Below are 14,813 nucleotides of genomic sequence, written 5' to 3'. Positions count from 1 at the left end.
AAAAAAAAAAAAAAAAAAAAAAAAAAAAGATGGTAATGGAACCATACCTGCAGGACTACTGTACCACTCAAACTTTTGAACATGGACATGGCCCTTGCCAGAGAATGTCAATGGAGCTAGTGACCTCTTCTTGACTCATGGAATTACTCAACATTTTTCTCACCACTGTCAGTATAAGTCTTTAAATAGTGGAAGGCCCAGATAGAGGAGAGGAAATGACCACTTCCAAATGCAAAAGCAGAAATTCAAAGCTGTCTGCTTTCCTATGAATATAGAATTAATACCTCCAGAAACCTAGAAAAAGCAGGGGAAGGACCAGGATGCAGCAGTTTATCCTGGGAGTAGGAAATGTACTCTAATGCAGTGGACACAGTGGACTGTCCAGCCAGGGGAAGAGTGGGTCAGAGCATTCTGAGAACTGGCCTTGGGGCTTTCACCTCTTACATCAATTGCACATAGAGAAATGGGAAATGACAGAGGGAGGTGATTGGGAAAACTATAACTTAAGTGGGTGGGATCATTGCACCTGAAGCTGAGCAAGTCCCTGACTGATGTGTAGAGTCACTAAGTACAGAAGAACTGGAGGGTGAAGGCGGCATAGGCAAAGCCCCTCCTTCAAGTACCATCCCAGGGTCAGTCAAGCTGAAGCCCAGAGGAAATGCGTAACTCAAGAATTTTGATCAAGTTTTGCCTTCTAGACAGAGATACCAAGTTCTGAAGGCTGGATTTGGGTGCGATATTAAAAATCACGGACTGTGACTGAGACCAGATCACCACACTCCCCATATGGGGCAGTGATAGGTAGCGCCATGCAGATAGTTAGGAGTTGCTAAGTCAGAAGAGGGTCATTTGGGGCAAATGAATCATCTCACAGGGATTCTACAGGGATTAAGCCAGCAGACACACAGACCAGAGAGATGTGACAATGGATGGTTTGAAGCAGAAGGTGGGAAGCATAATTTAAACAATTGTTGGTGGTGCATGGTGACTGAACTTTCTTTACACTGGGTGTCGGTGGTGTGGGTGAGGAGAGGACTAAGGTTTCCATTAAAGGTGTCAACTCTCTTATGTAAGAGAATCTAGTAGAGTGAAATGCTTGTAGGCCATTTTACCTTTTTGTTCCTTTGCTTTTCAACTTTAATTTTTACAATTCCACAGTTTCTCTAATAGTCAAAATGTAATTTGATAAACCAATTTTAATGCTGTTAATGAAGCTCCATTTTGGTTCTGATACTTGGTAATTCAGACAAATCAAACAGTACTGCTATTTGGAGGAGTGTTTGCCATTCTTCTTCTTTTTTTTTTTTTTTTGAGGTGGAGTCTCGCTGTCACCCAGGCTGGAGTGCAGTGGTATGCTCTCGGCTCACTGTAACCTCCACCTTCCAGGTTCATGCCATTCTCCTGCCTCAGCCTCCCTAGTAGCTGGGACTACAGGCACCTGCCACCACGCCCGGCTAATTTTTAATATTTTTAGTAGAGAAGGAGTTTCACCATGTTAGCCAGGATGGTCTTGATCTCTTGACCTCGAGATCTGCCCACCTTGGCCTCCCAAAGTGCTGGGATTACAGGTGTGAGCCACCACACCTGGCTATTTGCCATTCTTAAGTGCCCAAACCCCATGACACTGTGAAAGTTGACCTTCGGTAAATAAACTGATGATCTTGATGTAAGCTTTCATAGTTATTCTCTAGAATGGATTATCTTACATTCAATAATTAATCTACTCAGTCTCAAAGGTCTTCCAGACAAACTGCACTCATGTCACTTTTCTCCAATATGATGTCTCTGATGCTGAATGAGGTTTGCAGTCTGGTTAAACGCTTTCCCACATTTGTTACATTTGTAGGGTTTCTCTCCTGTGTGAATCCTCTGATGTTGAGTAAGGTGGGTGCTTCGGATAAAGGCTTTCCCACAGATTTTACATTTGTAAGGTTTTTCTCTGGTATGAATTCTCTTGTGTTGGGTGAGGGCTGAATGGTCACTGAAGGCTTTTTCGCATATGTTGCATGCATAAGGCTTCTCCCCGGTATGAATCCTCTGATGCTGGGCTAGTGCTGATTGATCCCTGAAGGCTTTCTCACACAAGCCACATCTGTATGGTTTCTCTCCAGTGTGAATTTTCCGATGTCGTGCAAAGGACGAATTATCCCTGAAAGCTTTCCCACATTCATTACATTTGTAAGGTTTCTCTCCAGTATGAATTCTCTGATGTTCAGTAAGGGAAGAGTTCACCCTGAAGGCCTTCCCACATTCATTACATTCAAAGGGTTTCTCTCCAGTGTGGATTCTCTGATGCTGAAGAAAACTTGTGCTCTGATTAAAGGCTTTTCCACATTCATTGCATTTATAGGGTTTCTCTCCACTATGGATATTCTGGTGTTTGGTAAGATGTGCCCTGCACACAAAGGCTTTTTCACAAATGTTACATTTAAAAGGTTTCTCTCCAGTGTGTATTCTGTGATGATGGGCAAGGTGTATATTTCGGATAAAAGCTTTCCCACATAAGTTGCATTCAAAAGGCTTCTCTCCAGTATGAATTTTCTGATGGTACGTAAGTGAGGAGCTCACTGAGAAGGCCTTGCCACATTCCTTACATTCATAGGGTTTTTCGCCGGTGTGAATTCTTTGGTGATGGATAAGGTGCGTACTCTGGTGAAAGGCTTTCCCACATTCTCTACATTCATATCTTTTCTCTTTAACATGAATTTTCTGATTTGGGTTTTTTTCAGTATGAATTTTCTGATGTTTATTAAGAGTTGAACTCTTAGAGAAGACTTTCCCACACTCACTACACTCAAAGGCATTTTTGCGAGGCTGGAATCCCTGACTTTGAGCTCTGTGAAGAGATGAGCTCATAGTGCTGCCAGATTCATCCCATTCCTGTTCACCAATCCCAGATGGGGTGCTGGGGTGAGTGAGCACCGCTCGCTGCAGACTTATCTCCTGGCCTCCACACTGCCACTCCAGCAGGCTAGCACGCTTCCAGTGACTGCTGCTGCTGAATCTTTCCTTTATTGTCCATTGGCCCAATTCTTCTTCAGGAATCGCCACCTTGAGAGTAGATTTCTTACTGGCAGGCTGGGTCGTCCAGTCTGAAACACATCAAAAATAAAAATGTCCGTTTTACCCTAGTAGAACATTTGGATGGGGTGAGATGATGAGCCTGTTCATAATGCTAACAGGCAGGTTTCGAGTTTGAAGATTTTCTGAAGTAACAACAAGAAAGGACAGAAAAGAGGCGTGAACAGGGGACTACGGCAGGGGTTGACCTCACGTATAATGTATGAGGCAGGAGAGCTTGGAAGCATGATCTTAGAAGTCACAGGCCTGGGTTAGAATTGAGTACAACACATATTTTCTTTGTGATAATAGGGAAGTTATCTGATTTTCTAAGCCTAAAACAAAAACAAAAACAAAAAATGGATAAAGACCACATGGTGCTAAGAGACAAGAAGAAAAGTGCCCTGTCCATTCAAATGAGATGGTTTTTAAAACAACACAGATGTGGCCTTAAGAAACCACTGAAAATAGCAGTCAACACTTGGTAGGAAAAAACCTTGACTCTAGAGTAAACTAAAATCAACATATAGGCTCATTTGTGCATTCAGATGAATAATAAAAAGCCAGGCTGCTGTACAGGCTGTGTGAAATGTTCATATCTACTAAAATAATAAGGACCTCCTATTGCTTGTGAGGAAGCAGTGTCTCCAGACCCAGATGAATAATGTGACACCAGGGGAGGAAACTGTGCCATGAGACATTTTGTGGCAAAGTTATCTCAGGATAAACGCTGCAGCTGTAAGCACTGCCGGCAAGTATTCTCAGGGCAAACAGGAGAGGGGCTAAAATGTAATACTAAGGACTAGATTCTAAACACAGATGATGCAAAATTCATGAGAAATCCTATCAAGAATAAGCCATCCTTATTACCTCCTTTTCCCACTCGCTCCAGAAAATCTTCTACAAAAAGGCACTCCTGGTATCATTTTAGAATCAAAGAAACAAACCTCTTTACTTATTAGGAAAAGAAAGGTAAACAGGCACATTTCAAGACTAAAATCCTGTTGAGCTCAGAATAATATATCCCTGTTCAAAACAAAGAATGGTCAAAGTTAAACATCAGTACTGCCAAATGTCAAAATGTTGAGGACTGACTTTCACTTCCGGCCAAAGAGAGTAGCCCGTGGCAGACCAACATTTCTGCAGAGACAACTAGAAAATCTGAACTGAAAAAAGTTATCTGTCTGAAGGCATGAGATGTCACCCAGGCCGACTTTATAGTCTAATATTTGGGAGAGAATGAAAATATAGAGAGGTGATCCCAATACTCAGTGGCTTGTTACTCAAACATTTTATTGAATTCTTAAGGTTTACAGGGCAAAAGATTAAAGTTAAGCAGAAATCCAGAATTTTCCAGTCTTTCGGTACAACAGAACCGAGACCTTCCAAGGAGAGGTCATGATAAACATGTGAAGCTCTCAGCTGGGACTCCTGCTGGGCTACAAAACCAGCAGCGCGGGCAACTGCCGGGCTACAAAACCAGCAGCGCGGGCAACTGCCGGGCTACAAAACCAGCAGCGCGGGCAACTGCCGGGCTACAAAACCAGCAGCGCGGGCAAACGAGCAGTTGACAAAGCTTTACAAATACTGTGACCAACCTCCAGCTATTCCAGCCCTTGGCTGGAGGAGGATGGTTTGCTTGCGCTCTAGTTGCTACTAGGGAAGTTAAATCTTCTCTGGAAGAACAACATCTAGAGCCTCTGCTCTCCGTCACACATAGTGTCAGGGACGCAATAAAAAAAGGCCGGCTGTGCTAAGAAATTGAATGAAGAGGGAAAAACAGATAATAGAGAACCGCAGAACACAGATACCAGAGTTATCAGATGTGAACCTTAAAACAACCACGATTAACGCGTTCAAGGAAACAGGAATGAGAATTACAACAAAGAACTGGAACAGAATAATCAAATGGAAATTCTAGAACTGAGAAATACAATAACTGAAATTATGAATTCAATAGTCTTTAACAAGATATCAAACACAGCAGAAGAGAGGAATAGTGAGCTACAAAAATACATAAGCAGAAAATATCCATAGTAAAACATGGCTAAAAAGATAAACACTATTTAAAAGAAAAGGTTGAAAAATGAACTCTGAGAAGGGCTATAAACTCCAAGGCTAACTACAAAGAAAATTCACCTAGGCAGTACTGAAAACCAAAGATTAACTTGAAAGTTGCTTGAAAAAAAAAAATGATACATTACCTTTGAAAAGCAAAATTAAGACTGGCAGTGTCTTAATGAAAACAGTGGAACCCAGAAGACAATGAAGTAACATCTGAAGTGTTGAAAGAACCGAACAGTCAAGCTAGAATTCAACACACAGAGAAAATCTCTAAAATTAAACATGAAGTAGATATTTCCATACAAATAAAAACAGAGATGGTGTCACTAGCAGATCTACATTAAAAGAAACACAGATGTGTTCCAGGTAGAAGAAAAATAATTCCAGGTGGAAATATGAAAATGTAAGAAGGCATGAAAAGCAATGGAAAAGTTAAATATGTGGATAAATAAAAATACAATTGATTACATGAGACATAATTATAATGTCTTAATGGACTGCAAATATATGTGGAATTAAAATACATAGCAAAAATAAAGGTAGAAGGAAGAAAATGCTGTTAATTTTTTTTTTTTTTTGAGACCGAGTCTCGCTCTGTTGCCCAGGCTGGAGTGCAGTGGTGATCTTGGCTGACTGCAACCTCTGCCTCCTGGATTCGAGTGATTCTCCTGCCTCAGCCTACTGAGTAGCTGGGACTACAGGCGTACGCTGCCATGCCCAGCTAATTTTTTTTTGTATTTTAGTAGAGACAGGGTTTCACTGTGTTGCCCAGGCTGGTTGTGGACTCCTGAGCTCAGGCAATCTGCCTGCCTTGACCTCCCAAAGTGCTGGGATTACAGGCATGAGCCACCGTGCCTGGCCAAAAATGCTGTTAATTTTTAAGATTGTACCACTGTCTGGGAATTATTAAAAGTAAAAATTTATTTTGGACAGTAATAAGCTGGTTTTATTTATTAGCATTAACAATAAAAGACTAAGTAAAGAAGGTTAATTAACAAGCTAATACAGAGTAAAAATGGCACAATAAAAATATTTAATCCAATAGAAGGAAGGAAAAAAGGACAAGGAATTTAAAGCAAGTAAGTGAAATATAAAATAAATAATAGGAGAGTAGATATAAAATACATAGTAACTTACCTAAGTTATTTTTAAAAACTAAGATTGTGGGCCAGGTGTGGTGGCTCTCGCCTGTAATCCCAGCACTTTGGGAGGTTGAGGTGGGTAGGTCACGAGTTCAAGAGATTGAGACCATCATGGCCAACATGGTGAAACCCCATCTCTACTAAAATACAAAATTAGCTGGGCGTAGTGGCGGGTGCCTGTAATCCCAGCTACTTGGGAGGCTGAGGCAGAAGAATAGCTTGAACCCCGGGAGGCAGAGGTTGCAGTGAGCTGAGATCATGCCACTGCACTCCAGCCTGGTGACAGAGTGAGACTCCATTTCAAAAAAAAAAAAAAAAAAAAAAAGATTGTGAGACTGGATAAACAAAACATAATTGAATATCACTTAGAAAAGAAATACCAAAAATGTAGACACTGAAATAATAAAAGAATTAAAAAGGATATATCTTACAGAAGAAAGGTGCTATATCCATACTAATAACAGACAAATCACACAGTATTTGAGAAGACAGACTTTAAGGTATTTTATATAGACAAAAGGGTCAATTCTCCAGGAACATACAATAAATTTTCATTTGTATGCACACAACATAACTTTAAAAATGTATAAATGAAAATAGAATAAAAGGAAAATAGATAAAGCAATAATCACAGTGAAATATGTTCATATGGCACCCTCAATGACTCAGAAATCAAATCATTAAAAAAAGGAATGGACTGGCCAGGTGTGGTGGCTCATGCCTGTAATCCCAGCACTTTGGGAGGCCAAGGCAGGTGGATCACCTGAGGTCGGGAGTTTGAGACCAGCCTGACCAACAAGGAGAAACCCCGCCTTTACTAAAAATACAAAATTAGCCAGGCGTGGTAGCACATGCCTATAATCCCAACTACTCAGGAGGCTGAGGCAGGAGAATCGCTTGAACCCGGGAGGTCGAAGTTGCAGTGAGCCAAGATCGTTCCATTGCACTCTAGCCTGGGCAACAAGAGTGAAACTACGTTTCAAAAAAAAAAAAAAAAGAAAAGGAATGGGCTGGGCATAGTGGCTCATGTTCATAATCCCAGTACCTTGGGAGGCCAAGGCAGGAGGACCACTTGACTCTAGGAATCCAAGACTTGCCTGGGCAATATGGTGAAATTTTGTCTCTACAAAAAATGTTAAAAGTCAGCCGGGTGTGGTGATGTGTTCCTATAGTCCCAGCTACTCAGGAGGCTGAGGTGGGAGGGTCGCCTGAGCCCAGGAGTTCAAGGTTGCAGTAAACTATGATCACACCACTGCACTCCAGCCTGGCTAACAGAGCAAGAACTTGTCTCAAAAAAAAAAAAAAAAAAAAAGAAAAAAGAAAAGAAGAAAAACAAAAGTAAAAGAGAAAAAGGGGGCCAGGCGTTGTGGCTCACACCTGTAATCCCAGCACTTTGGGAGGCAGAGGCAGGTAGATCATGAGGTCAGGAGATCAAGACTATCCTGACTAACATGGTGAAAACCTGTCTCTACTAAAAATACAAAAAATTAGCCGGGTGCGGTAGCGGGCGACTGTAGTCTCAGCTACTCAGGAGGCTGAGGCAGGAGAATGGCGTGAACCCAGGAGGCGGAGCTTGCAGCGAGCCAAGATCACGTTACTGCACTCCAGCCTGGGTGACAGCGAGACTGTCTCAAAAAAAAAAAAAAAAAAATGATCTCAACAACCCAATAAACGCATTTGACTTCAAATTCTCAATTGTCCCCCATTAATCTACACTTTCAGCCCAATTCTTATCAAAATTCCAGCAGGAATTTTGTGAAAATTGAATAGCCAATTCTAAAATTCTAAGAGGAAAGGACAAAACTGGAGAATTTACATCAGCAAGTGTAAGGCTTATTACAATGCTAGGGTAATTAAAGCAATGTTGTGTTGACACAAGATTAGATAGAAAGAATGAAAGAGAATAGAGTCCAGAAACAAATGTGTACACAAACAGACCCATGGAACAGATTATAGAACCCAGAATCAGACCCACGGACATGCAGTCACCTCATAGATGACAAAGGTGGCAGTGCAGTACGATGGGGGAAAGATGGCCTTTTCAGCAAATGATCCTGGGTCAACTGGACGACTCTATAGAAAATAATGAGTAATCAATCCTCTGTATAGACTGCAGACCTAAGTACTTAAGACAAAATACTAGAGCTACTATAGGAAAACAGATCTTCATGGGCTTAAGATGTCCTAAATAGAACACAAAAAGCGCTAACCATAGGCAGGAAAAAAAAAAAAAAAAAGATCTCTGGTGAATTCAGGTGTCTGAAAATTCAGAATTTGTATTTATCAGATGGCGTCATTATCCAGCGTGGGAAACACTGTTTGCAATGCATATATATGACAGAATTCCACATTCTAATGCCCAGCCCTGTAAGCCAGTGACAAAAGATTAGACAACAAAATAGACAGTGGGGCAAAGGCGCATAGTTACTTTAGAAGACAGGGTATTGAAATACTAAAAATAAGAAGATCAGCTTTAGTTACAACCATACATCCTCTAGAATGGTAGAAAAAACATTTTAAAGATAATATTAAATGTATAAGAGATGATATGGAAACCTTGCATTTCACTGGTAGGAGTATAAATTAGTATAACCACTTCGGAAAACTATGCGGCTATGTCTGTTAAAGTTTGCATATGCATAATCATAGTACTCCTAGCTATTTAATCAAGGAAAATGTGTACCTATATTTTCTAAAAGTTGCACAAGAAATGTTCATAATGGTACTATTTGTAATAGCTCTAAGCTAGAAATAAGCCAAATGTCTAGCAACAGTAAAATGTACAAATAATGACAGGTTTGTATGGCTAAACATTATACAGCAACGAGAATGAACCAACTATTGTTCCAAGTGACAACAAGGATGAATCTCAAACATACTGTTGAAAGCAAGAAGCCAGACATGAAAGAGTACATACTGTATGATTTAAAGTCTACAAACAGGCAAAACAAATCTGTCGCCAGAGTCGCTGTTACCTTTACTACAAAAGAAACTGCGAGGGGACTGGGTGGTTCTAAGGGGTGCTGGTAATGTTATAATTCTTGATATGAATGCTGACTACGCAGATATATTTAAACAGTAAAAATTCACTGAGTTGGACATTTATGATCTGTGTAGTTTTGGTATACAGATGTATACAGAAAACAGTTTCTGTATAAACTTCAAAAAAAGTTTGCTTTAAAATATCTGGGAGATGGCTTTCAAAAATAATCAATAAAAACACCAGTGTCTAGCTTTCTTTTCTGTCAGCTATTGGCTACTGACATCTATTAAAACCTTTTATTGATTGTGATTAAAAACACAACGTCTCTATATAAGAGAATATATGGCTTAAAATATTTTTTGAGGGTAATTATTTGACTTTTTAAATATTTTATATTACATAATAACACTCATCTTCAAGAAGAGTTTATGAAGAGGGGCATCAAATGCATCCAGGTTTGACCACACTGAAAATTAATTGAGGTGTGAATTAATCCAGTTCAGTAAGACGGGACTTACTGGCACTGATCTAGCCTGCAGTACGAAAGAGCACTCTGCACTCTGGTGTGAGCACCTCAGGCACGCTCACTGGGGCCCAGGTCACTTCAGGGCAGGCTGAATTAAGGAGCCATATCCCTACCTGCACTGGTCCATATTAAAAAAAAAAAAAAAGATGGTGTTATAATACTTAATGTAGGGTTTGAAGTGGCATGCAAGTAATATGTTCCAAGCTTCCTTTATAATGTAGTCAAGAGGGTCACACCCAGGGAGGGACCAAACACTAGACCAATTCACTCCTCAATCACCACAAGTTTCAAGAATTGGTCCCATCAATTTCATCTCAAAGTGGAAGTTAGGATGAATAAAATAAGAAAGATTGGGCCGGGCACGGTGGCTCACGCCTGTAATCCCAGCACTTTGGGAGGCCGAGGTGGGCGGATCATGAGGTCAAGAGATCAAGACCATCCTGGCCAACACAGTGAAACCCTGTCTCTACTAAAAATACAAAAATTAGCCGGGTGTAGTGGCGGGCACCTGTAGTCCCAGCTACTCGGGAGGCTGAGGCAGGAGAATGGCGTGAACCCGGGAGGTGGAGCTTACAGTGAGCCGAGATCTCGCCACTGCACTCCAGCCTGGGCGACAGAGGAGACTCCATCTCAAAAAAAAAAAGAAGAAAGAAAAATGTTATTTTCCTTGACTTGGTGATGGCTACAAATTGTATAAATTTGTCAAAACTAATCAAATTTTACACTTCAAATTGGTGAATTTTATTCCATGTAATTGTAATTCGATAAAGCTGAGTAAGAATTATTTTAAAACCTCAGTAGAAGAGTTGGAAGACAAAGTTGTGGAAACTTGACAAAAAGCACGTACACAAAAGAGCATAAAAGATGAGAATTTCAATAATAAGAAAATTAGAGACCAGTCTAGTGTGTCCATTATTAGTATCAAGTATTCCGCAAAGAGAAAAAGAAAAAAAACTGAAAGTGGAAATCAAACAATAATAGAGAAAATGTCCTAATGCCAATGGGCAGGAATTTTATTTTACTTATTTATTTTTATTTTTTGAGACACAGTTTCACTGTGTTGCCCAACTGTTGTCCAGCCCAGCACTCCAGTCAGGCTGGAGTGCAGTGGTGCAATCTCAGCTCACTGCAACCACCACCTCCCGGGTTCAAGCGATTCTTGTGCCTCAGCCTCCCGAGTAGCTGGGATTACAGGCTCCCGCCACCACACCCAGCTAATTTTTGTATTTTTAATAGAGATGGGGTTTCACCACGTTGGCCAGGCTGGTGTCAAACTCCTGACTTCAAGTGATCCACCCACCTTGGCCTCCCAAAGTGCTGGGATTACAGGTGTGAGCCAACATGCCTGGCTGGGTGGGAATTTTAGATGGAAAGTTTCACTAAATGCTCAGCCAAAGGCTCACCAATGCTTGGTGGATAAAAATAGATCCACGGCAGGAAACATCACCGGGAAATTTAAGATCACTGGAGTAAATGAGAAGATCTTGCAAGTTTTCAGAGAGGAAAAACAGGTTACAAATGATTAAGAAACAGCGATTTCGGATTTCTTTTTTTTTTTTTTTTTTTTTGGAGGGAATCTCACTTTGTCACCCAGGGTGGAGTGCAGTGGCGCGATCTCAGCTCACTGCAAGCTCCACCTCCTGGGTTCACGCCATTCTCCTGCCTCAGCTTCCTGAGTAGCTGTGATTACAGGAGCCCACCACCACGCCTGGCTAATTTTTTGTATTTTTAGTAGAGATAGGGTTTCACCATGCTGGCCAGGATGGTCTCGATCTCCTGACCTCGTGATTTGCCCATCTCGGCCTCCCAAAGTGCTGGGATTAGAGGCGTGAGCCACCGAACCCGGCTGTGATTTCGGATTTCTTAACAGCAGCCTAAGGTCCAGAAAACAATGGAGTAATGTGAAATTTCTGAAGGAAAATGATTCCCAGTGCTGAATTCTATCCAGTCAAATGATCCATGAAGTGTCAGGGAGAGAAAAAGACATCTACAGACAAGCTAATAGGGTAGAAAACATGTATGTCCTCGCATTCTTCCTATGGAAGCTACAAGGAGATGTGTGCCACCAAAAGGAGAGAGCAAACCATGAAAGAAGACACGGGACACAGTGAACAGCACAGTGAACGGCCCAGGATAGAAGCGGATTCTCAGGATGCCAGCTGGGCACCAGCTGCAGAAGGCCGAGCCTTCTAGAATGGAGGTCAGAAGGCTCCAGAAAAGATGACGACAATGAGAGAAGGACTGAGATCAAATTAATGATCAATATATACTCAACTAAGAACTAATGAACTCTAGGAATACATTGCTTAGGAAAGCAAAGTTGTCATAATTTCCTACACAGTTCAGTTATGACTAGTGTTTGAGAATGTCAACACTGACTATTGACGAAGTCAAAGCTACACTACAACCGGGAGGACGGCGAGTGGAAATTCAATAAGCAGGAGTTGGTGAAGGGGCCGGGGCCGAGTTTAAGCCTCACTTTGTATAGAAAGAATTCAATACATACTGTCTAAAACGGAAAAGCCAAGAGGTAGCAACACAAACATGTCACTTGGAGAAATGGAAGCAAATATGTCAAATAATCAGCTAAAAGAAGAGAGAGTGGCTACTTCTAGAGAGGGCAAAAAGGGGAAGTGGGGGGAAGAGCCACCATTGTTCACTATAAACCTCATAGAGTTTCATTAAATGCCTGTATTACTTCAATTAAAATAAATGCTTAAAAGAAAGAAAAGGGGAAAACAATAAACTCCAAAAAAGTTGAAGGAAACAGTGAAGAACAAAATTAATAAAATAAACAAAAATAGAAAGGATCAGCAAAGTCACATGTTTATTCATTTAAAAGCCTATTAAAAAAGACAAACTTCTGACAACACACAGAAAAAAAAGAAAAAGGTAAAAATTATTAGAAATGAACTTATTCAGCAAATACATACTAAGACCTAGTATTGCCCAAGATACAAGAGCAAACAAGACAAAGTCCTTTCCTCATGGATCAAAGGGTAGAAAAGATGATTTAAATAGGACACAGAAAGCACTAAGAATAAATATCATAAAGACGAATACTGATATATTTTACTTCATCAGATAAGAACTTCTGCTCATAAAGAAAGAGACACGGTAAGCTATGGACTGGACAATGGACATTCACATGAACTGATAAAGCAGATTCCTAAATACAGACAGAGCTCCTACGAATGAACACAAAAAGAAACTGTCATAGAAAAAGGGGCAAAGAATAGGAGTGTGTCAGTCACAAAAAGTAAATAATCAGTCAGTATATGAAAAGATGTTCCACCTCACTGGTAATGAAGGAAACGTAAATAAAACCCACAAGATACCATGTCTCAGGAATAAGACTAACAGAAGTTTTTAAAACTCTGATAGCTCCAAATTTGGGCAGGGATGTTAAGTAACAGGAATTTGCATCAACTGTTAGTATAATTTGGAACAACTAATTTGATGATCAATCTGCGAATATCTAGTAAAGTTGAAGGAACATATACCCTTAAATCCAGTACCTCTACATCTATGAATACCCGCAAAGAAACTCCCAAACAAGGGCTGTGTATACATGATGTATACATGTATATACATGATGTACAATATTCAAAATACATTTATTTTGGCCGGGCGCAGTGGCTCACGCCTGTAATTCCAGCACTTTGGGAAGCCGAGGCCGGTGGATCACGAGGTCGGGAGATCAGACCATCCTGGCTAACACAATGAAACTCCGTCTCTACTAAAAATACAAAAAATTAGCCAGGCGTGGTGGTGGGCACCTGTAATCCCAGTTACTCGGGAGGCTGAGGCAGGAGAATGGTCTGAACCTGGGAGGCGGAGCTTGCAGTGAGCCAAGATTGCGCCACTGTACTCCAGCCTGGGTGACAGAGTGAGACATCCTCTCAAAAAAAAAAAAAAAAAAAAAAATATTTTATAGTGAAACAAAGAAATGATAATGGTGTGTGTAGAAATTACATGTAAGAGCAATAAATAAGAAACAGCTCTTTAAGGCCGGGTGCGGTGGCTCATGCCTGTAATCCCAGTACTTTGGGAGGCCGAGATGGGAGGATTATGAGGTCAGGAGATGGAGACCATCCTGGTCAACATGGTGAAACCTCATCTCTGCTAAAAATACAAAAATTAGCCGGGCGTGGTGGTGGGCGCCTATAGTCCCAGCTACTCAGGAGGCTGAGGCAGAAGAATCGCTTGAACCTGGGAGACAGTGGTTGCAGTGAACCCAGATCGTGCCACTGTACTCCAGCCTGGTGACAGAGTGAGACTCCATCTCAAACAACAACAACAACAAAAACAAACAAACAAACAAACAAACAAAAAGAAATGAAACAGAAATAAGAGAAAAAAACTAAAAATGAATCCAACAAATATTTTGAGAATGAATATGAATTACAAAGTAACAATATGAACTAGGAACTGACAAGTGACAATACTAGTTATTTGGAAATGACCAGCACTTCTTTACAGCAGAAACTCCCAGTGGACAAAAAACAAAATAGAAGATCTATTTTTTAAAAATATAACTTTATTAGGAGGCTGAGGCAGGAGGATTGAAGTCCAGAGTTTGAGATCAGCCTGGGCAAAATACTAAAAAAAAAGACCAGGCACAGTGGCTCACACCTGCAATCCCAGCACTTTGGGAGGCTGAGGGGGGGCGGATCACCTGAGGTCACGAGTTTGAGACCAGCCTGGCCAACATGACAAAACCTCATCTCTAGTAAAAATACAAAAAATTAGCTGGGCGAGATGGCAGGCGCCTGTAATCCCAGCTACTTGGGAGGCTGAGGCAGGAGAATCACTTGAACCTGGGAGATGGAGGTTGCAGTGAGCCGAGACTGCACCACTGCACTCCAGCCTGGGTGACATCTTGAATAAAATAAAAAATAAAAAATAAATAAAAAGTAGCCAGGCAGTGGCAGGCACCTATAGTCTCAGCTATTTAGGAGCCTGAGGCAAGAGAATCACTTGAGCCCAGGAGGTTCAACGTTGCAGACAGCCATGATTACACCACTGCACTCCAGCC

At 41.0% G+C, this 14,813-nt stretch overlaps 1 protein-coding gene across 6 annotated transcripts in view; it reads right to left on the bottom strand.

The window, feature by feature from the left end:
- Nucleotides 1-1,538: 1,538 nt before the first annotated feature.
- The window catches only part of ZNF454 (zinc finger protein 454), a 47,446-nt gene continuing 34,171 nt past the window's right edge, over nucleotides 1,539-14,813 (bottom strand). For all 6 annotated transcript variants that reach the window (XM_017888019.1, XM_017888001.1, XM_017887984.1 and 3 more), the window contains one exon: nucleotides 1,539-3,092. In XM_017888019.1, coding sequence (XP_017743508.1) covers nucleotides 1,762-3,092 — 1,331 coding nt within the window. In that variant the 3' untranslated portion in view covers nucleotides 1,539-1,761. The remainder of the gene's footprint in view (nucleotides 3,093-14,813) is intronic.

Source organism: Rhinopithecus bieti, unplaced genomic scaffold (assembly GCF_001698545.2).
Source record: "Rhinopithecus bieti isolate Rb0 unplaced genomic scaffold, ASM169854v2 scaffold_1557, whole genome shotgun sequence".
NCBI lineage: Eukaryota > Metazoa > Chordata > Mammalia > Primates > Cercopithecidae > Rhinopithecus > Rhinopithecus bieti.
The sequence above is the reverse complement of the archived record's forward strand: the minus strand, read 5'-3'. Positions and strand labels throughout refer to the sequence as shown.